Below are 23,621 nucleotides of genomic sequence, written 5' to 3'. Positions count from 1 at the left end.
ATCAACCCAGGACCATCATTATATCCCTTGGCCAGGCCTCCATATCTATTACCTTTGCTATTTTAGAAGAAATCTGGATCTGGACCTGCACGTCATCACATTGCAGTCCTTGTTGCAAATTCTGCAGTCTGTCCATTTCTAGGCGAATGCCTAAAATCAACAAAGGGAGACATAGGTAAAAGTTTAAGGACTTGATAGAGGTTGAAGAGGCTGGCTGTATTTTGATGTGACACTAATTCAGTTACTGGATGCATTAAAGACTGTCTGATGAGATGAAGAGCATAAGAGCAAACATTTACTGAGTAATTTCTACATGCCAGGCGCCATGTTAAATGCTCTGCATAAAATCATCTCCTTTTCTAATTAGAAAGATCACCTGAGGTAGACTCTCCTGTCATTGTCCCTATCTTGCCGATGAGAAACCATTTGGCCAGCTTGAATAAAACCAAGAAAGTTGGAACTTGCATCCCAGTCTGTCTGACACCAGTGCCCGGATCTTACTGCTCTGCTATCCTGCTATCTCTGTGGGAGCTCCATTCTGCAGTGAGCCACTTTGGGGGAAATGAGAAGGTAACTCTTGTAATGGGAACATCAGCAACTGCGTGATCGTTGATGTTAACTTACACATGTAGACCTAAACGGTAATGATTTTGTTTGTTGTGTGAATGTACAGTAATTGTGGAAACTCCCACCTGAGCCATTCCGTGGAAGGCAGCCTCGCCCAACGACACACAAGGACTTGGGAGTCACACAGACCCGGGCTCGAAGCCCAGCTCAACGACTTTCAGTGATCCAAGCAACTGGTACATTTCTTAAGCTCAGATCCCTCATCTCAAAACTGACTGAGCAACATCCAGAAGTATTAAATAGACATGTAATTTGGTGTCATGTTAGTTACTGGCATCTAGCAGGTGTTTAATAATCATGTTCTCACTCTTTTTACCATGCTTATTTGGTCAAGAAAAAAGAGTAAAAGTGAATAATGAAGTATGACATTTCTTGTTAACAAAGAGTATTTGAGAACCTGAACTTGGCATATTTCAAAGAAATAAAGTAGCCTAAAGGAAGAACAGGTCGAACAATAATTGAATTCAAATTCCTTTCTTCCTATGAGATCCCTCTTTGGCATGTTTCTTCTCTTATTGAAACGGTCCCTTAGTTCTTCCTTAATTCACTTTTTTCCTGGCTTGGTAAAAATATGTATTCTTAATAAACTGTCTCCTCCCAAGGGACTAAAAATATGTATTCTTAATAAACTGTCTCCTCCCAAGGGACTAAAAATATGTATTCTTAATAAACTGTCTCCTCACATCCCAAGGGACTATCATACCTATTCTGGCTCTGCTAAATAGTTTTTTTCTTTCTTTTTTGACTGACTACCCTCTCGCACACACCTCCAAATCCCGCCTTTTAACTCACTTTTCTCATGCGAATCTTATAATATCTCTGTCTCCAGCACCAGAACAGTGCTTGACACATAGGAAGTCACTCAGTAAATATTTTCTGAGTATCTAAGAGAATAAAGAGCGGCTTGCAGGCATGAGATGTCACTAAACCGGGACCAAGTGTTGCTGGCTACACTTGGTCTACGCAGAACTGTGCACACATACTACTGGCCTGTCCTCCATGAAACACCTGCTGGCTTAACTTGGCCCGAGGCCCTGGTTGTTCGTTTCAGCCCAAGATGGGATGTTTAAAATTCTTTACATTTACTGATGTTGACAGCTATTCGCATGTACTCGGAGAGCAGACAGAAGTCCTATTATGAAAGCTGGAAAAACCTCCGCAAAGTTCTCTCTCTTAGAGAAATTCAAAAGTCACTTAGCACCATAATAGTGCAATTTTCTCCTGGAGAAAACCGTGTAATAGAAGAAGCATTGCTAATATGTCCGCTTGCTCAGCAATTTAAATCAGACACCGTCAAAACATTTTACCCGCTTTAATGTCTCTTTAAGATGATTTGGTGTTATTATCTTCACTTAAAAAAAAAACACAAAAATAAAACCCCCCCAAAACCCAGAAAAACAGGACCACTGGGGAAAAAAGATGCAAGAAACAAACTGTGTGACATAATTAAGGTATTAGAATTCAGAAATGGTTGAACTGGGGAAGGAAAGAGGGAGAGAGAAAGGGAGGAAGAGAGGAGAGGAAGGAGACATAGATGTACCAGGAGAAAAAGTGCCGAAGAAAATAGAAAAAGCAAATAGGTATTTTCTCGTCATTTCTGGGTTTCTCGTCTTTTGCTCACCTTTTATACAGAACAGACCAATAGACGAGCTAGCTGCGGCCTGACGGATGGTGGGCAGAGTGTCACAGGAGTGAGGAGCCAGGAGGCCGAGGAGCGAGCCAATTTTAAAGCGGTCTGGTGCCTGCAGGACAAAGGAGGCCCCCAAGGAGATGGAGTGTCTTGATGGTTTTCCAGGATATTCCCAACGCTGGATAGTAAGTCCCTTGTTTTCTCCCTGCAGGTCTTTAGGATGAAATTGAATCCTGAACTTTTCCTTTAAGGGCTGTGGAAAAGTGAATCAGCAACCATGTAAAGACAACCAAGTAGCTCAGTACCAGTGTGTTTGCCAGGCTCTGGGGTTGGGAGCCGCCTCTCAGGCGGTTCTCCGAGAAGCAGCCCACCTGGGACTGAAGATCCATCATGGAGGAGTTTGGGCTCCCAGAGGCCTCAGAGGTCTTTGTTGTTAGCAAGCAGGGGAACTTACTAACTCTAAGGGATCACTTACCTCAACGTCATTTGTCAGCACTTTTGCGGTTATCTGGAAGGCTCTCTCTCTTTCCCACTCTTTTTGTGAAACAAGCCACATTCGGAGAAGCTGTTGGTCAAAGAGGAAGCATCCTTGCCTTAGTATTCGTCATAACTCACTCATTCGCATTCATTCCCTGACTCTTGCTTTCACTCTCGCTCTATCTCACTCTTTCACTCTTTGCTTCTTCTGTAACAGGTGCTCATTTCCTCACAAACAATTTTCAAGTGGGCTGGCTCTATGTGGTGGGGTAAATGGGTCAGGCTGGAAATCTCCCTGCCAAGAGGATGAGGTAAAGTATGGAGCGGTGCACTGGAGCACAGAGTAGGGGATCTGGGAATCAGCTCGGCGGTGGCCCTACTCACGTCAAACATTTCTTGACAGTCCTCTGCTTTCACGTTATCCCACATCATGGTCCTCAGAAGCTTTCCTAGAGCATCCATGGATCGTTCATAGAGAAACTGAAATCAAAAGTGAGTGGGAGTGTGAGGCTGAGGTGAGAGAGGAAAGTCCTACTGAGTTCTTAATGCTACTCAGGTCTCACCCCCACGTACGTTAATGTGCTCCTTGTCTTTGTCCGTCTCGCCCTCATTTTTGAGTTTTTCCAGAGGTGGAAGGGGCAGCAGCCTCCGAATATTCTCTTCAAGAATATTAAGATGGTCATTTAGTGAGAGCTGAGGTTTCAGTTTACTGAAACGAGAATCACGTGGAGGAATGGATATTATGATGACAAATGAAACATGACCCAGTAGAGTTCCCATGAACTGCCAATCACATCTGAAGGGATCAGTTACACTTTCTGACCTGTTAGGATGTTGAGGGAGGTGGTGACAGGAGTAGAGAGAGCTTGGGGACGTAGAATCAGACTGTACCAATGAGCACAGTCAACATGCCTCAATTCTAGTTTATTGGAGTGATAAACAAATCATTACTTGCTTTGAATTACCTAACCCTTTATTATATGACCCATGATAACATTAACCTACTTGTTTTCTTCAGGGCTTGTGTGTGTGTGTATGTACGTGTGTGTGTATGTGTGTGTATTGTGTGTGTGTGCATAAAGAGAGGGAGACAGAGTCAGAGACAGACACTAAGTTTGGAACAGTGGTTTATCAATTTGATCTATCTCTCATGTGTTCTATGTAATATCACATAAATCAGGAGTTATAAATGCACAAGTGCATAAACGATCCCTTCCTGCCTACACCTACCCCTCCCCCTCCCCTTCTCCTCTCTCTCTCTCTCCTCTCTCTCTCTCTCTCACACACACACACACACACACACATTAACTATAGACATCATGAAGATATGAACAAGCCTGGACATACCTTAGGAAAATGCAAATGTTCTGTAAAAGATGAAAAATCCCATTTGTTGTTAAGTAAATGTAAATTAAGACAATATGATACCACTTGTCAGTGACCAAATGAACAGAGAAATCAAAAATGAGTGAAATTAGTTCTCTCACAGGGGAGTAAAAGTCAGTACCAGCTGAGACATCTCTAATGAAAGTGTTAAAGGTGTTGATATATGCTGAACAGTCTTCTCATCTTTATCATCTGGCTGCCTTTTTTTTTTTTTTTAAATCAACTTATGGAGGTATAATTTATGCACAATGAACTACATCCATTTAAAGAGTGCAAATTAAATGAGTTTTACACCCATGAAACTATAATTATAATCGATATAAACACATTCCTATCACCCCCAAATTATTCCTTATGCCCCTTTGCAGTTCATCTCTTCCTCCACCCTTGCCCTATGCATACACTGATTTGCTTTCTGTCATTAGAGATTAGTTTGCAAGGGTCCTGTCCAAGTGAGGGCAGTCACCAGCAACACCTGGCTATTGAACACTTGAGTTGTGGCTAGTCTGAATTAAAATATGCTGTAATTTTAAAACACACTGGATTTTGAATATATAGTATGAAAAATCATGTACATTATCTCATTACTATTTTTTTAAATACATGTTGAAATGATAATATACTAAATATATTGGATTAAATAAAATAATTACTAAAATTAATTTGTTTTCTTTTACTAGAAAATTTTAAATGGCATATGTGACTTGAATTATATTTCTACTTCACACCACTGCTCTAGAGCCTGGTTAATTCTTAATTCATGTTCAAGATTCATTTACTTGAGTTTTCTGCAAACTTTCCTCATCTTTGTAAAAATGTCAACATGTGCCTTCCCTTATTTTGCTTCCTATTAAATTTTAGAGAAATTATGTGGGTGTGTTTTGCATCTATATTTTGCAGTAGGCTAAAACTCTTTCAGGGCAGGCCATATTTTGCTCATCGATGTCCTTTCAGAACCTAGATCGACACCTGATACATGGATAATACCTGGTTGATCTTTAATATTTATTGAACCAAACTGTCAACTTTTATAATTAGAAGTTCAGAGAACACTTTTTGCAGGAAGGAATGGAGAGTTGTTGTTTAATGAGTAGAGAATTTCAGTTTTGCAAGATGAAAAGAATTCTGGAGATAGGTTGCACAACAATGTGATTGTACTTAAGACTACTGAACCCTATATTTAAAAATGGCAAAGAAGATAATTATATGGTGGTTTTTTTTTTTTTACCACAGTTAAAATTTTAAAAACATTTTAATGAAAAAAGAACAGTGTTTGTGAGGAATTGGTAATAATGTGGGAATATATAAGGTGAAGTGAGAAAAAGCAGGATAAAAACTCATATGTGGATTAGGGTCTCAACTCCGTAATCGAAATGGAGCACTAGATATAAAGACTTGAAGGAAACATACCAAAATGTTGGAACTAGAAGGAGGAAATGGGGGTAATTTTTATTGTTTTAAAAAACTTTCTACATTTACCAAGTTTTAACAGTGAGCTTGTATTTTTTTTTTTTTTTTTTTACTGTTGGGGAAAATATTATTTTAAGAATTTGCCTAAAATTATTTTCTTTTTCAGGTTTATTGCTGCTAACCAAAGAGAATGTGATTAGGGCTTTCATAAATTTTTAATGGGAAGAGTAAAATTTGCCTACAGGCCAAGATCTAGGAAGAGAAATGTTCTTTTGCACAGACATTTCAGTCCTCATATATCAATAAATCTGATTCCTCTAAGTCTCTTTAGTCCCTGTCTGTCATTGAATGCTCAATCTCTCAGGTTTTTAACCCTGGAAAGAGAAAAAGTCCCTATGTGGAATAACCGTGTTCATTTTGGGAAGCGTGTACTGGAGTTTGCACTGATGGATAACTCAGTTGATCAGGAGGAGGATATGGGGAGAAAATATTTTTTCAATGAGAATAACAAGAAATTTTCTACCTGAGGTATCTGATGGCGATCAAGGCTTTCCATCGAATAGGGCTAGCTAAAGAATCCAGGGGCTCGTCCCTGATGAAGTCCTGTCACACAAAGGAGGAGGTGAAATATTTTAAAAAAAGATCAAGGGAGTTTCTAGATGTAGCTGCAACCTCACTGGACCCTTGGGTGCCCTCGGGCAGAAATACGGCAGATATCTGTTCCTTGGGACTGGTGAGTTTTACCCAATTTGAAAAAGACAGCCCTGCACCCTTGGTAACGTGCTTCTCGGCACCTTGCCCGTGTCCTCCCTGCTCACTCACCAGCATGTGACCGAGCAGCACCTCCTTGTAGGAAAACTTGAACCCCTGATCCTCAGCATCTTGGAGAGCAATGCCAATCTCAGTGATACTTCTTGTGAAACTCATTTGCAAATCTATGTCCTAAAGCAAAACAATTGATAGTTGAAGCCACGGTCACAGGCAGCGCTCCTGGATCTATAAATGTGTGATTGAGGGTTGAAATGTCCATCCAGACAGGAGCAAGAATCTCTGCTCCTTTTGCCATCGCTACTTCAATCAAGGATCAAAGTTTCAGGAAAGTTGAAAAACAAAGGCCAATCTCCACTCCCTCCTCCTGTCCCCACCAGGCTTGATAGATGGAGTTACTCTAGAGCAGTGGCTTTTAAACATTTTTTACTATAAGCCACAGTAGGAAACAGTTTATAATTCCACCCAGTACTTATATGTAATGTTATATATATATGTATAGATACATATACAATGTATAATATATATCCAAAATAAAAATTCCATGATATCTATTGCTATATGCGATAAGTACTCTTCTATTTCTCTTTTATTTCACTACAAAAATTTTACTGGTTGTGACCTATTAAATTGATTTCATGGTCTACTGGTGGGTGGGTCACAACGTACCGTTTCTAAAAAACATTGCTCTAGTTTATAGCCCAGCTTCCAAACCAACTGGAACCAAATACAGTTCCTTGTTCTGTCTTAGATTAGGCTCTAGGATCCTGGCTTCAAAATTGGATTAATTAGCCATATATTAGGACCTTTTCCTTTGGAATCAAATCAAGAGAACATCTATGCTTATTGCACTTCCGGGAACGATGAGTTATGTTCAAATATATATATATATATTCAAATATATCAAATATATCACATACCTTGTTCATCACAGACATGCCCAGAATCTGAAAATTCAAAAGCAAAAGCAGATACTATAGCAGCAGTTAGAGAGTTCCCTCACCCCAACAAAAAGACCCACCCATCAAACTGAAGTTCAGCAGTGACACTGAGTCCTGCCAAGGGGTGGGAGTTGTTCACTTCTTCCTTATTTTCAAAGTGAGGCCCTGGACACTGGCAGATTCTTTCCCTCAGGCGAGTCATGACTAAGCTACAGAAAGCAGCATAAAAGCGTCAAGCCTTTTGATTTCAGGCTTCACAGTTTAAAGAGGTTCTACTAGACTTTGGTAAGAAAAAGGGTAATTCTCCTGGCAGAAAGAGCAGTGTAAAGTTATAAAGTGAAAGTTAATAGGAAACATCACTTTGGAACCGAGACACAGTCAGTTCTGCTATAACACCGTGTTGAGAATGAAAATTTCTTTCAGTGAAATTAATATACGGGGGAGTGCTTGTAGCGTAATCTGAGATTTGTGTTTGCTTATGCGTGGTTTCGCACTAAGGTGCTCCACATTGGAATACTCACACGCACATTTCAAACATCTGCCAGCTGTTTACTGCGTTATGAGATGCTCCTCGTTCATATCTGGCATTACAACTGTCTGTCAGGTTTCAGATAACCCTCCTTTGCCACCATTTCATAATATTTCACAGTTCTCACAACTGACTTTAGGTGTTTTCCAAGGAAAAGTGCCATACTTGTTTGGTAGTATTTATATATTTAACCGCTTTTTAAAATTGTTTTTTAAAATTAGATTCTCGGGTTTTTTTATGTGTTGTTATTTTTTTTTTTTAAATGTAATGCCCCTCAATCCATTTTCCTCAAAATCCCTGTGGTTTTTCTTGTACTATTTTATGCATATGTTGCATTATAGCAGAATTGACACTACCTTAAAAGTGTACAGTCATCTTTATCGAAAACTTCTTCATTTCCCTCCCTTATTTATTATTATCACAATTTCCCTCAATGATAGACTAAAAATTAACGTAACACAAAATGTCATTTTTTATTATGTTTTCTATTCTCGTCATTGCACATCAAATTTTGAGTGTGTCAGAATCATCTTTTGAGGAGCATATTAAAAACACAGATTCAGTGATCCATCCCTGAAGACCGTGATTTATTAGGGATCTCTAGTTTTCACAAGCTCTCCAGGTAATTGTCACGCAACTGGGATGTGAGAATGACTGCCATATTTTCTTCCACTAGTAAATACTTGTGTCTATGACATCATGAGCTCCCTATGAATCCATTCTTATCACATACGCACATGAATAAATGTCAAGAGCACATATTTATCAAACAGGAGGTTGGTTTATAGAGAGTACAGAAGAGGAGACAAAAGAAGATAAGGTATAATCCCTAACATCAAGGTGCTGACAATCTGACGGGAGAAGCAGATGTGCATGTAATTAATGAAAGCTCGCCAAACCTGGCTGTGGACAAGAATAATTCATAAACCTTTGAAAAACACAGATGTCAGACTCCAACCCAGATCTACTAAATGGCTCTGGAAAGCTTTATTTTAAACTTGATCCCTAGGTGATTCTTATAAGTTTAACCTGGTACTGGTCAGCAAAATGGCCGAATTGACAATATGTATAAAGCACTTTATTAAAGATACAAAAAGTGTTGTGGGGGACAGAAATGACTGGTTAAACTCTGAGTTTGGTGGCTCCGATGTGGAACATTCTTGGCATGTCTGAGGAGCATCAAGGATGGTCAGGGTGGCTGGGGTGAATGTGGAGGGGGGAAAATAGTACAATATGAGGTGGATTGATGAATGACATATTTTATTCACTTAAAAATACCAATATGGTTATACTTTACATAACTATGTATGCTGCCAGATAGGTAATAAACTTATTAGGGGATTACTTTGTAAATTATATAAATGTCTAACCACTATGCTATAGACCTTAAACTAATATAATTGAATGTCACTGTAATTGAAAAAAATACAGTGATGGCACTTATTATTTGTGAGGCACTGTTTTATGTAGTTTATCAATATTAACATGCAAAAGGTTAAACAACTACCATTAATCTCTAAAGTTACACTTTAGAGATTAATATGAGGAATTAGCCAGAGAGTATTTATTTTAAGTTCAAATGAGGGTGAGACCACTATGAGTATGATTGATCTGGGACAAGGCATCACGGGAGGGGTAGGATATGAAATGCCCACGGTCTTAGGCAAGAAACAAGTTACCTGACCATGTCTCATAATACATTTTTCTGTTCCCATGTGTTCTCATCTTCCAAACATACCAGATCTTATCTTGCCCTTTGTCTGTGTCATTTGAGCATGAAGTTTCCCAAGGACTGAGCTATTCTAAGGTTTGGGAACCCCAGCCTGGAAATCGAGGCAGCCCTGTTGTGGCCATTACCTGAGAGCACTGGCCATAAAGAAGCAAGACTTGAGATACGATGTCTTGCTCAAGCCTGGTGAGTAGTTGACTCTTAGGGGCGTGGAGGGCCACGGATCCGTAGATTACTATAACGTCAGTCTTGCTCAGGCTTTTTTTCCCAGAAAAAAGACCCTGAAGACAAGAAGAGACATGAAAAATATGACTGAAGGAGTTTTCTTTTATTTCATGACTTTTCCTGACCCTATGGACCGCTACAGGGGTTAGGAAATGAGATCGAGATGATCAGAATTAGTCTAAAACTGATAGGTGTTTAAATTTAAACACCCAGGACTGTGTTGTGGATCTATCAGGCTTTAGTAGGGGTAACTGTGAGAAGGCTTGTGTTAATTTTTACTTATTAAATCCTTCTCCTTCAGGGAAGCAGGGTGTGTACAATGGAAACTGTCTACGTGGCCTGAGCAGCTGGTAGAAGGACAAACCTAGGCACACCTGGAGCTCCTGAGGACCTTCTAGGTCAGCATTAGTGACAGAAAATGGAGTGGTCTTGTTATTTACTGGTCATTCTACAGGGCCGGCCTCAGACAGTTCTGACCTGGAATAAAGACCTGGGACAGGAGTAAGTATAATTTGGAGAAAAAATATTCACTGAAGGAATCAGTGTCATTTTCTCTCGCAATGACCAAAGGCTTTGGAGGCGAAGAGTGGTTTTGTTTGTTTGTTTGTTTACCTTACATCGATTCATGAAAAACTTTTCCCGATTTTGGAATGTTTTAAGAACTGTTAAAACAATATCCAAGTGGTTCTCGGCACAGTATCCTAAAATAGATGTTATTCCCTAAAATCAGAAAAGATATGTGAGATTTTGAATTTAACCAGTCGCTTATTCGACAGATATTTATGGAGCGCCTGTTTTGTGACAGGCTCTCTTCTCGGTGCTGGGGGATACGTCAGTAAACAGAACACACCACACTCCCCGTCCCTGTGGATCACACAACCAGAGGAGGCGACTTTCAATAAACACGTAAATTCAGGAAACGTGTATTTTGTGTATAGGGTATTGTGATGGTGATAAGTGCTACGGAAAAAAGAAAAACGAGGAAAGAGCATATTTGCTGCAGGTTGGGGGGATCTTGCACTTTAAATAGGATGGGCAGAGAAGTCCTCACTAACAGGGTGACATCGAGCCGACCCCTGAAATAAGTGAGGGAGCGAGCCAGGGGATGAGCCGGGTAGGAGAGTTTCAGGCAGAGTTTCAGACGTTAACGGCAAAGGCCCTGCGGTCCGCTGAGCAGGGCTGAGTAAAGGATCACGGAAGAGAACAGTGCAGGGTGAGGTCAGAGGGGAGGTCCGAGTTGGTTCCAGCAGGAGCTTTTAGTTCGTGTTCAAGATTTTGGATTTTTAATCTTAGATTGATGGATTTTTTTGAGGTCGCGTTGACTGATGTTTTTCAAAGATAATCCTGCTGCTGAAACGCTATGATATTTTAAGTGGTTAAATTTTGGACAGCTGGTAGCTCCTGTTGCACACTCCAAGGTTATGCTCCCCCTGACCCATCTCCTCTGTGCTCCACTTCTCTTGCCCCAGGCTGGTTTCACCACAGTACTTTCATGGCAATTTATTCATGAATCCCGTCATGTTGTGTTTGGCTACATAACCCTGCTAGAGACACCACAAGAAGCCAGGGACTAGACCATTGCTGCTAAGGACTCAACCAGCACTGTTCCTCGCCCTTAGACACCAAGCCACACACCCTCCATCACCTGAAGATGCTTGGAAAAATTTTGCAAAGGCTTATAGCCTGACATTGCTGTGCTCCTTGGTTGCAGCCTGAGATATAAACCTCTCTGTGTCTTTTACACTCTTTGTGTTTTCACCCCATAATGCTCTTTGCGTGTCCTCTCCCAACACGTCTTCCTAACTTCTTGTCTCCTTCTCTAACTTTTCTATGTCCTGTTGCCCTTCTATCATTTAAGTCTGGCAAAACCCAACCTCTGGATAAATCTGACTCTCCAACTTACCTTTTCCCTATGCCTACACCTAGTCTGCCGGATGCTGCTGAAGAAAAGCGACATCACAGAGGCAATCAGTGGCGCTATAAAATGATTCCAACCCCAGCGGGGCCCGCGAAGCCGCACAAACGCCCTGCTAACTTCCTTTGGTCCAGTTTCTCTCTTCGGTTGCTCACAGTAGTAGTTCTCTATCTTAAATCTTCTCCTCCCCCGAAACTGCTCACTAAGCATTCTCCATGAACAGGAGCTTTGAGAAGAGTTTGTTTCCCCTTATTTTACTTTAGCGGAACCTGAGGAATTTCACCGATGGTATATTGTGGAGCCAAGATTTGAATCCACCCAATCCGATACCATAATCTGAGCTCTGGCATTACGTGAGTGAGAGTCATGCTTTGGAGATGGGTTAAGGAAGGTATGTGTTAACATCTTTCCCATCCAGAGGCCATTTACTAGGCAAACCAGAGTGTGGGACATACTCAACAACTTGAAGTGAAGTTAGGTAATAAAGAGTTTGAGAAGCTCGAGTGGATGTTACAAAGTTAGTGAAATTTTCAGACCTCGAAAGAGATCCTCATGGGATGTTTATATCTAAAAATAAACTTATTTTGTTTCCTAGCTGATCGCAGAACTAAAAGGACAAGTAGCTTAGGGAAAATGGTTTTACAAATAATACCAAGAGCAACAAGTAATAACTGAATGTATGACAAGGATAAAAGAAATAATAGTAAAAAGAAAAAAAAAAGCAATTTCAAAAGTTCAGTAAGTCTAGTGGTGCCTGGCCATTTCATATGGGAGAAAGAACTCTAAACACCTCAGAATTTCTCAGAAGAGTATATACCACAACCTGGTAATTTATTTTATACTAGGTGATGTTTATTAGCCTGCAGATTTTTTTTTTTAATACACATCATTTTCTTCCTCCAGATTCAAATGTGCTTTCCAGCTTAGGCTTGGGCCTGGAATAGGTAAAAATGCTTTGCAAAAGCTTTCCAGATTACACTTATATTCTAAGTTGAAAACCAGTGGTGTATAAGGTTGTTTTCAGCTTGTAAACTCATGGATTTTGATGTTTACGATTATATTCAAATTATAAAACCAAGGTCAAAATATATTAAAGATAGTTTTGTTAAGTAAGAATAATTAAAATTCATTTTTCAATATTTTCACAAACCTGGTTAAATAATGAAATATCGATGTTTAAACAGAGGAGCATCATTTTTCTGAAAAATTCTGTTGGACTGAATGTATTCATGGATAATTCTGGATAAGTAAGACCTTATAAGACTGCAGAGGTTTTTCTGGATTGAATTAATTATCATCATCTTAAGAGAAAATCGAGAGAAAGGGGTCTCACCTGTCGTTGATCCCCCAGTTGGTTGGGAGAAATCAGAAATTCCTTAATTTGTGAGCTTACAAAGTTTGTATCTTGGCAGGATGCTAAGGTGGTTCCCAAGGCTTTCCAAAGAAATTTCTGGGAAACAAAGAACAAGCAACAGAATATTAAAGGTTGGAAAGCAAGGCTGATGAAAAACAGAGTTCAAACAGTCTTCAAAAGGAAAGAAACCAGTGTGACTAAATGAAGGCTTAGTAACCACGCGCTTCAAGTGTTATCCCTGCTTGAAAGTGTGTCCTTCCTTCCAAGGTCTGTCCTCTGCCTATGCTCTTATTGTACTTCTCTGTGCCCCATGCCCTGTCATTATAATACCTTCCACTCCCTACGGTAATTTTTAAATTTTTTTTTTTATCTCTGTGCTCAGAATTTTAGTTCTTAGTAACAGATGGTCTTACTGATTACTTCCAGTGTACAGCAGCTAGCTAATGAGTGCTCGATAAATGTTTATTGAATAAGCATGCTCAAGGAAAATAGGGCCGTTTGAAGATGATGTCATCAGATATTCTCAACTTCCAAAGTATATTAACTTTATAGTTCAGAACAGCAGTCCCCAACCTTTTTCGCACCAGGGACTGGTGCTCCTATGAGAATCTAGTGCCTGATGGTGTGAGAGGGAGCTGAGGCGGTGAGGCTAGCCCTGGGGAGCGGCTGCAAACACAGATGAAGCTTCACTCGCTGTGCGGCCTGGTTTCTAACAGGCCATGGATTGGTACCAGTCCGTGGCCCGGGGGTTGGGACTCCTGGTTTAGAAGATTTAACCTATAATAGTTTTGAAAATAATATTTTTTAATCTCTACTATTACCTCCCTCTCAGGAGTAAGACGAGTTGCCCAGAAGTGCTGTCAGAATGGTGTCAAGGGTGAAGGAGGAAAGTCTTGCAGGAACTTTGATGCACACATTGTGCTTTTAGCAAGGAACACTGGGGAAGGAAAGCTCTCGATGTGGGAACACCGGTGAGAGCACGTGGGGAATCATTCTGTGGCTTCCACATCCCTTAAAAGTGGTACGGATGTTGACTTCGTTATGCTAGTCCTATCCTGGATATTTCTGCAGCGTCAGGATAGAGAAAAGGCAGGTAGGGCAGACATGGCTTCCTGTTCTTTTTCATTAGAAGCTGTACAAAAGTTAGGACTATGGCTGGGGGAGGGGGACAGCCCAGCCGTGGCTTATGTTTGAACATGACAGCACATGCCTGGATATAAATATGTTTATGTGTGGGCATATGTGATGTGGATGGGTACGTATAGATAGACATATCTATATTCTTGTGGAGGTAAGATACAAGGAAGAAATTCACAAGAGGAGGTGCTCATCATAGGGCCGGAAAAATTAGGTCATGAAGCCTTAATTTGTTTTCTAAGATTCAAAGCATTTACAGCTATTGAGCATCAGATTGGCATCTCCTTGTTTAGAATGTCCATCTTGTCACAAACAGGAGAGAAGACTGGCCAGAGGGAAGTCCATTCCAGGGACTCTGCGGGCTCATAATATTGTAGCTACTGAGTGGTCATTATCGGTCAGAATGAATCTGTGGCACAGGAGGGAAGGAAAACTAGTCATAACAGACGGAGTTATGTAACTTAGCACATGCAGGAGGAATTACAGAGATCAGTCTGACTTGGGATCAGAGCGGGACATAACTACCAGAGTGACAGTAGCCTCAATCAGAGGAGACTCTGACAAGGTAGCACCCACCACACTCTTGATTGTCCAGGAAAAAGGCCCCATAATAATGGAATCATAATGAGAAAAATGTGTAAAACATAGGAGTAAATGTTAATTAGGGCCCAAACTACTAGAGTCTATTTAGTTTTACCTTGAAGGAAGGATAAGAAAATCTGGAAAAGTCTCGTGCTGCAGAAAAAAATTGATGTTATGATAGGGAACTATGACTTATATGTAAAGGATTAGCCTCCCAGTACCGCTGACCTGCTGTTTCTCTGCTGAATTTGGTCAGAATCGGTGTCTAATGCATTCCTGCTTTGTGACTTGGTAAGGAGTCCCAGAAATCAGAAACCCAGAACTGGGAAAAAATATGATTAATTGCAAAAAGTGGCCACAACCTTTCATCTCTCCTCTATCCATGCCTCTTTGGTATGGAAGTTTGTAGCTCTTTCCATCAAGAACAGTCTATTTCACCACTGCTTGAAGCTGGGCTGGCCTTCTGACTTGCTTTGGCCAACAGAATGTGGCAGAAGTAGCAGTGTGTCTGTTCTGAGGCTAGAACTCAAGACGCTTTGCATACTTTATTGCCAGAATCGTGAGAGCAAGTCTAGGCTAGCCTGCTGGAGGAAGAGAGACCACAAGGAACCAGAAACAAGATCATCCCAGACTAGCCAATCCCCAGTATCTGCCAGTGAGACTAGTTAAGACAATTGCTCAGTTGAGCCCAGCCCAAATTGACAACCTGCAAAACTGTAAATTAAATAGGTGGTGATTATTTTAATCCATTAGAGGTAGTTACGCAGCTAAAGCTTATTTTCCTGGTGTTAAGTTTGGCAGTTGAGAGCCACTTAGGCAGCTCATTGCTTGAATTGCTCTGCTTATCCATACCATCATTGTCCTGGACGAATCTTGTGAGCATGGAGGCTGCTGGGTGAATAGTGGTACAAGGCTAGTTTGATGCACAAAATGCACAAGGCCAGTTCGTGTATAAAATGAGGCATTGCTTCACCACATCTTCCTGATGGGTATGTCTGCAGGCTTGATAGACCAATCTGGAGAATCAGTACTCTACCAAATTAGAGACTCAATCAGTGAATACGACATGGGATAATTGAAAAGTTAATAGTAAATGACTTGTGGGAAGAGACACTGAATACTAGAATGAATGACTTAGTAAATGTTTTCCCAGGAAAAAAATTTAGGAGTGATATAACCATAACTACAACCTTGATCTACTTTTTATTGAGCACATGCCTTGTGCCAGGCACTTGACTAGAGACTTTATATACTTTTTCTCATTGAACTCTCATAAGGCTTTAACCCTCAGAGGTGGGTATTATTTTCAGTTTTATTGGTAAATATACTGAGGCTCCAGAGAGGTTAAGTAATTTACCTAAAGCTACGTAAATACTAAGTAACAGAAAGTGGATTCAGACCCCATTACGAATAGATGTCTACAACTGGAGGGTTAAGTAGAGGCCAGTAGGAGACAGAGGAATGAAAGAACTGGCCTTTGAGCATGCCTTTAGCTCTAAGTTTTTGTTAAATTGTAGCAGATTTTTTCTTGTAGTCAGCCTTAGACAACCCAATGGAAACCAACCCAGAAGCTGACGGTAAACCAGGGCTACGGCATGGGCTGCTATTTTGCCTTCCAATGTTCATTCTTCTTTTCTCTGGAACAGAACTCCTGAATTTTAGTCAGGCACGTATCCATCTCAAAGGCACGATACTTCTCAGTTTTCTTTGCAGACAGCTGTGGCCCTATGAGTAACTTTTGATCAAATGTGAGGTGAAGAGAATGTAGCGTTTTTCTAACAATTCCTCCTTCTTTTTGATTGCAGTACAGACAAGTTGGAAATTGAGCAGCAGTTTTAGGTCATACCGTGCAGCTAAGTTCCCGTAGTTGGAAACCAACCTTCTCAACGGAGGTGTTGCTGTAGCTGCCCATTTGCTGGTTGAAATCTCGACTCAGTTGAATGGTCCAGGCTGTGTCATTGATCTTCCACAGAGATTCTTTGAGCAACTGTGGTAAGAAGTGGAAGTTAGATAATAATGTGACTGTTTAATGTGCTTTCTTGGTATTTTTTGGTTACATTATTTTCAAAAGGAACTTTTTGCCTTAGTTTATTTTAAAAGCCATATTCCGTTATGTTCTGAATTCCAAGTTACACAGAATGTGGAAGTAACTCCAAGTAAATGCCTTCATTTTCCTCCTTAAAAATAAAATTGCTTAAAGACTGAAAATAGAAACTAATCCATTCTGAAACTTGAAGTTAATGTTTTTCAAGTTGTCAATAGATTTGGAAAAACTCCATTTGTCAATGATAGTTTATTATATACTAAAAAAGGGACATTTTGGAATAAAGAATTAAATGTCTTGGAGAACCAATTAGATGTACAGGCACTTTTTGCTAACTAAATATTCCTAGTTTCATCAATGGTTCAGAGCCAAGGACACAATCAGTCATCTGAACTCATGTCCTTCTTCATTGAACAATACATAAAAAAGTGTTTTTATTTTTCTGGAGGACAAGATTCATTGCAATTTCTAAAATCTATTATTTTTCCTGTATTTTCTCTATTTCAAGCTTTGACACTTCATGTCAAAGCCAATGAAAGTATTTGTATGCATTTTCTTAATAGGAACTCATTCAGGGAGTGGGTCCTTTGAAGAGAAGAAATTAAACAGCCTTGGAAGTTTAGGGGGAAAAGGCACCTACAAACAGTTTTGGAAGAAGAAGGCTAGAAACATATTCAAGATTGTTAAAGGGAAGAAACTGTTCTCAAAGCTTCTCTCTAGAGAAAGAACCTTCCTTCCTAGTAAAAACCTTTATTTTAAAATGGTATCAGGGAGTAAGGTAGGAATTTTGAGAGAGAGGAGAGATAAACATGTGTATAGTAAGAGAGGTGGATCCTATAATTAAAGACCGGGAGAGGAGAGCGGTCAATTTAAAATCTCATATTGAACACAAATCGCTCTAGGGAGTCTTCAAAACATGTCAGTTTTCAAGTACCACCCCCAGAGAGTCTGATTCTGGATGTGGTGGTGCTGGGAGGTGGAGGTGCTGCGGAAAGGTCACTGAAAATTGACATTTTAAAAGAAGCAATAGGTAAATTTCCTATTAAGGTGGTTTATGAACTGAAACTCTGCTAGATTAAAAGCTCCCTGCCCATTGGTTGCTTGACCTCCTGTAGGCTCTTGGGATCAAAATCCTCCTTGTAAAGCCAATGTTCAACTCTTGTCTGCGATTTACTGTTTTGAGAGATTTGGCATTGTCTGGGGCACTGTTTACTTGTGAAGGTCCAAAAAGTCTTTGGGTGAAAGAAGGAGATTCTTGCCTGGAAAAGAGGTACAGTATGGCTCTTTGGTTTTTAGAAATCAGGAAAAAGACAGTGAGAAGCAGAGAGAGGAAGAAATGGAGTTGTATTTAGGACCACAGAAGTGAAAATTATGTTAATCCATGTTTCTTTATATGAATGGTAAAATAATGCATTTGCAAGGAGAGAAAACACCCCTGAAAATTGGAGAAGATTTAAGAAAGACATAGAGAAAAATATTAGTAACTGAAATCTTCAAAAGTGTCATAAACTCTTAATCAAATTGGAGACTAAGGATTGTTGCTAAAATTATGTGATTTAAAGAGCATAACTCTTAAATGACCCCCTCTAACATTCTAGTGCTTTTTCTAAGAAAAGGAAATGTTGTTTACAGCCTCTTGGAATTCAGTTCTTTTTAGTTAAAATGGATAACTTTAGCTGATTTCATCACCCATCAACAATTATGAATCTACCCTTACCTGAAGCAGCATGGTTTCCCATAGCACAATACTAGTGTTCTTTCCTAGAAAAAGAAATTAATGCAATAACTGCAAAAAAAATCAAGATTCGTTTGTCCCTTGCCAAGTCCCCAGTGGATGCTGGAGTTCATTTCAAGCTAAGCATAGGATGGTTATTTCAGATGAAATTTCCCATATTGCCAACTTTAAAGTGCTAATCAGATAGGCAGAGGGTCTTTGATTCATGATAAAATCTAGGCTTTTTGCTAATTTCAACAGTGACTACTGAAATGGCCATATTTCAGTACTCTAATGTGGTTGAGTAGTAACTTTTTAGAACAATACCAAAACAGCGTGTTTAAATACAAGAAAAAGACCAGGGCAAAAGCAAAAGTTCCTGCTAAGCGTGTCACCCACCTGGTCTTCTTGTAGTGTAAGTATTTGGCAGATAAATAGAACATAAGGAATTAGAAAAAAAATATATAGCTTCTGCCTTGCATATCAAGTTCATTGTTTTTATTACCTATAAAGAACGGTAATGGCTTTAAACAGAGAAAATGATGCCTTGTTTCTTTGTATTCTTGCCTCCTCGGATAAAGACCTGATCCCACTCCCTTGTACCTTCTAGAGGCTGCAGGAGCTCAGGCAAGCGTTCTTTCCATAGGTTTATCAATTTGGGGTGAATTATCTCAGGCACTATCTTCAAAAGTCCTATTGCACCAGCCCCACATAATTTCCCTAAACTGGCGAGCATAGATATTACCTGAAAGATAGAAGAGAAAATGCTAATCGACTCAGGGGTATTTAAAAGGCCATCTACATTTTCCTTTTTACTATTAGCTAATCTTTTCACAAATCATCACAGTCTATTCTTACTTGTTCAAAAGCAAAAATCAATGGAAGATACCAATACTTAGATATATTTATTAATTAAACAAGCACATGTGGAAATAGTGCTTGAGTAAATGATACATATGGGGCAAAAAGAAGAGAGGAAAATCTAAACAATAGACATGGAAGTTGTTTGAATGGTGCTTATGGATCAGATTCAGTCTATGCTTATTTTAAAATCATAAAGTTTAACAATCATTTCAGAGTGAGAAGATAATCCCACTCTGAGTATTATTAATATAGCAGAACATTTTTTTTTATACCTTTAGTGTTTCTTTTAATTTGGAGTATCTATATAATTTTTATTAGCATTTATTTGGAACTGAATTGTCTATATTGGCTTAAATTTATCCCGCATTGGTTTTCTGTAACTAACTCACCAGAAGTCTGGCCAGTAGCTGTTGTGGTGAAGGAAGTTTCACTAGAAAGAGAGAGCAATTTTCATTATTACTATGCGAGCTAGAAAAATTCATATTGGGGTTGGGTATGTGATCAAAGCCCTGTAGCCTTTCTGGAAATGAGACTCTCATAAGAGAAATGTTTTACTGTGTTTTTGAATGTACAAACCAGCTCCTGTAGAGATGACAAGTGCTGTTGACTCCGTGGCGTTATTCTTTTTTCTCTCCTCTGCCATAATCAGAATTCTGATGATACTAAACAGGTATTCCAGAGTTTCTGTATATTCTGCAGGTACTACAAAAGTCAGGATTCTTGGCCACAGCACCTGTGGAAAAGATAGGGCAAGATGCAAGGATCGCTTATTCTTTTCCATGATTTTTCTTTGGTTCTCACTGTGTGTTTACCCCTGACTTAGAAAAAAAATTTTCTCACTTATTATTTTGCTCTTAAGGTCAAATCAAAATGAAATTATTGAAAAAAATCTTTGCACAGCACATTCATTTTCAGATTCTGGATTTAGTGAATGTTGGTTAGTGTTTCTCCCTGAAGTTGTTGCTGGAATTTGGGGCAGGACGATTCTTCACTGTGCGAAGTGTTCTGAGCACGGCAGGAAGATTCGCATCCTTGGGCTCCCCTCACCAAGTGCCACCGGCTAAATAAACCCTCTGATCCACTTCAATTGCTCTTTTAAAAAAGTTTTCATTAAATCAATCTTCTGTTGCCTCCTGGCTATGCCATATATTTCTGGCCCCTAAATCTTTTCTCAGATTGTTTTATTTAAAGGAAAATACAGATTCCAAGGCTCAAACCCTTGAAGTTCAGATTATATTAGGCCTAGAGTGAGGCTAGGAAGGTGTGCTTTTTAACACCTTCCCAGATAAATGGGGGAAAGCTTAGCATTCGTTGCATTAGAATCACCTCTCGCAACTTAACAATGTGTCTAGGTATGTTAGGAGAAGAAGAGAAATTATATTTTAAGATACTTATAAACTGGCATTTGCTATCCAGATATGAGAGATTGTTAATTAATGAACCAATACCCGTTTTTGAGGAACTACTAAATGCTGGGCACTGAGCATCACAGCAACCTTCTTCTAGCCAGAGCATCAATAGCTGATGACCCACGGAGTACAAACTCATGTCTTTACTCCTAAATGGGCAGAGCCTTAAAAAGGTGATTGAAGTAACTACAAGTGGTGATAAACAAACAAACAAACAAGCAAACAAACAACCCTTACCTGAGGCATTCCAATGACTAGTGGATCCAGCGTTTTTAAGACCTCGAGGCTTGTTTCCCGGACAGATTTCTCCCCCTTTTCATCCTCATGGGAGTTAGGTTTCATTGGTTTCTCCTTTAAGAAAGATGAAACAGGTGACTTGTTAATAACTCTTTCTGTTTGTTCCCCTCTGACTGCGCCTAGATGTGTTCTCAGACTCTGGGGTGAAGAATGCAGTCGCTCAACTTAAGGGGCTCATGGAATCCAGCAATCTTGGTCTTCAGCATCTGATCCTTGCTTTAAAATGTTCCTTGGAGGAATGGGTTAGAAAAAACACTCTTGGCTTAGGCAGAAAAGCAAAAATTGTGAGGGTCCTTGAACTGTAGATATCCCCTCGCTCCCTCAGGCCTTTGCTATTTTCTCTGGGGCAAAAAATTTTTAAAGACACTGCTTCCCGGTGAAGTGGACTGTAAATTCAGTCCACTTGCTAAGATCACTGCTAAGATCGCTGATGCTTTTCAGGCTATTCATCCAAAGGAAGCCAACTCCGGTGCAGCAAGTCTTGGTGTCCCTTATTTTCTCTAAACTGTTTGTACTTTCTCTGCACCTCTCCAAAACACCCCTAAGCCTTGGAGGCCAGGTTGCCTCTTCCTTAGGGAAAACTGTGACTTGAGCTACCTTATACGCATTATAAGTTAGAAGTGATAACAATGAGAAGGAACTGAGAGCACTAGAGGTTGAAAAATTTATCAATAGGAGTGGTAAGACTTAAATATAAGTTTTAAGTCTGCTATTAAATTGAACCCCTACCATTTCTTTTAAAACCCAGTTATTTCAACTGTTCTTGTTATAGTGCAGCACTCAAAACCACAACCTCTTCATACCAGATTCTTGTTGGACATTGCAAACTGAGAGAAGACATAATTGATCAGTGGCCATCCTTCCCGGGCTTCGATGTAGCATTTCTCACACATAGTTTGGATGAGGAGGAGGGTGGAATTCCTCACCTAGAGTAAGAAAAATGCATTTGCAACATTCTATTACAGTTGAGTAGAATAGAAATTTAGTTTCTCTTACTCTTTTTTAACCTTCATGAATCATTCAAAGTGAATCCTTTCCCAAAAAGTATAAATTGAATTATGTTACTATGATAGATGAAGCAGGTTATGATTAAAAGTTCCCTGAAAAGGCTCTCTTTAACTAAAATCTTTCTCCCTAGCTCCCAAGATATGTCTTCTATTATTATATGTTATGAAATGTTGGTAAATTTAGGCTAAAACACTGCCTCACTTTAAAAATCCTCAGTGAAAGATAGCACACTGAGGTCAAGTTCCACAACCCCTTATCCACAAATTCAAAATCCAAACAACTCTGAAAACTGGAATTTTGTTTTTTAAATTTAGTGCCAACTCATTGGTTGGAAAAATCCAAACTGAGCCGCTTTAAAGCTATTTGTACTCTTTACTTATCCTATGCAGTGTGGATATCCATACATTTTTCTTATAGAAATATTAATGGATCTGATTGTAGGCTACTGTCGCAATAATGTTTTTCTAAAATCTGAAACATTGTGAATTCTGAAATATATCTAGCTCTAGGGATTGGACTAAGGGATTATGGACCTGTGTTACAAGTTTTTAATACTTTGACTTCAGTGAATTTATGGGATTGCTTCTCTGGAAGATAGAAAGCTCAAATTTAATTCCTTATTGAATGGGTCTTTTGATGGAGAGTGGGAAGAAAAGAAAAATTGGGAACAAGGAGGCAGAGATACACGGCGGCAATTAGCTATTAGCATAAAGTTGCCCAGTAGTGCCCTGAGTGAAGAAAAAGAGGTACACCTTCTCTCTATTTTTGCCTGAGGAGCTGGCCTTCCTTAAAGTTTCTGTGCTCTTTTATTCTACCCTCACATCTTCTAGTAATCCTTCGATTGGCTTGCCAGTTGCTGGATCAGGTTTTTTTCTATGCAATCACTCCATTGTTAGTCACTGCATAGCGTTTGTTATTTTAAACATAGTCACTGGCAATCAAAGCTTCTTATGGGAATTTTCTCCACTGGCTTCTATGTAGGGCTTTGATCCAAACAAAATACAAAAAATTACAAATAATGGTAATTTAAAAAATTTGTTCCAGCATAAGTTCTAAATCTTTTCTAACATGAAATCCTTTAATCAAATAATCAAGAAATATCAAGCAATCTATTATGTGCAAGACTTGCTCCCGGTGCTCCTGGCTGGAAAATAAGATATCTGTGCTCAGAACATGGTGCAGGAGTTACTATTTTTTTGGAGGAAGATATACTATCTTTATAATTAGCAATTAGTTTTTAAACCCTCTGTTTGAAGAACATGGCCCAGTGATGCTCTGAGCAAAAATCTTTTTTCTATTGGACTAAATGTAAGTTAGAACTTTACCTTCATTTGGTTTATTTTGGGGAAAGATGGAGTTCTTTTAAAAATAGAATTGACTACTGAATTCATTATAAAGCAATCTCGCAATTAGATCCTTAAACAGTCAAACCATTTTCTTTACTCTTAAAACTACCATCGACCAAATAAAAGTCCCCATTAATTCTCTTACTTTTATACTGAGGTCACCCATGACAAATCTGACTGTTCTTTCAATTGAAATGATGTGATCCCTCAACCTGGGCTCTGAAAGAGA

The 23,621-nt window shown here is 39.4% G+C and overlaps 1 protein-coding gene across 1 annotated transcript in view; it reads right to left on the bottom strand.

The window, feature by feature from the left end:
• Positions 1-23,621, bottom strand: part of MROH2B (maestro heat like repeat family member 2B) — a 52,717-nt gene that overhangs the window by 15,258 nt on the left and 13,838 nt on the right. The window contains exons 11-29 of the mRNA XM_039842538.1: positions 23,538-23,611; positions 21,842-21,964; positions 20,979-21,092; positions 19,909-20,065; positions 19,722-19,762; positions 19,072-19,213; positions 18,472-18,515; positions 16,590-16,697; positions 12,971-13,087; positions 10,335-10,442; positions 9,626-9,778; positions 7,219-7,245; positions 6,353-6,472; positions 6,054-6,133; positions 3,308-3,443; positions 3,119-3,214; positions 2,733-2,822; positions 2,249-2,369; positions 53-150 (exon numbers count right to left, since the gene is read on the bottom strand). Of these exons, the coding sequence (XP_039698472.1) occupies positions 53-150; positions 2,249-2,369; positions 2,733-2,822; positions 3,119-3,214; positions 3,308-3,443; positions 6,054-6,133; positions 6,353-6,472; positions 7,219-7,245; positions 9,626-9,778; positions 10,335-10,442; positions 12,971-13,087; positions 16,590-16,697; positions 18,472-18,515; positions 19,072-19,213; positions 19,722-19,762; positions 19,909-20,065; positions 20,979-21,092; positions 21,842-21,964; positions 23,538-23,611 (1,949 nt within the window). The remainder of the gene's footprint in view (positions 1-52; positions 151-2,248; positions 2,370-2,732; positions 2,823-3,118; positions 3,215-3,307; positions 3,444-6,053; positions 6,134-6,352; positions 6,473-7,218; positions 7,246-9,625; positions 9,779-10,334; positions 10,443-12,970; positions 13,088-16,589; positions 16,698-18,471; positions 18,516-19,071; positions 19,214-19,721; positions 19,763-19,908; positions 20,066-20,978; positions 21,093-21,841; positions 21,965-23,537; positions 23,612-23,621) is intronic.

Source organism: Pteropus medius, unplaced genomic scaffold (genome assembly GCF_902729225.1).
Source record: "Pteropus medius unplaced genomic scaffold, Ma_sr-lr_union100, whole genome shotgun sequence".
NCBI lineage: Eukaryota > Metazoa > Chordata > Mammalia > Chiroptera > Pteropodidae > Pteropus > Pteropus medius.
Note: the sequence above shows the minus strand (reverse complement) of the source record. Positions and strands in the feature narration are given on the sequence as shown.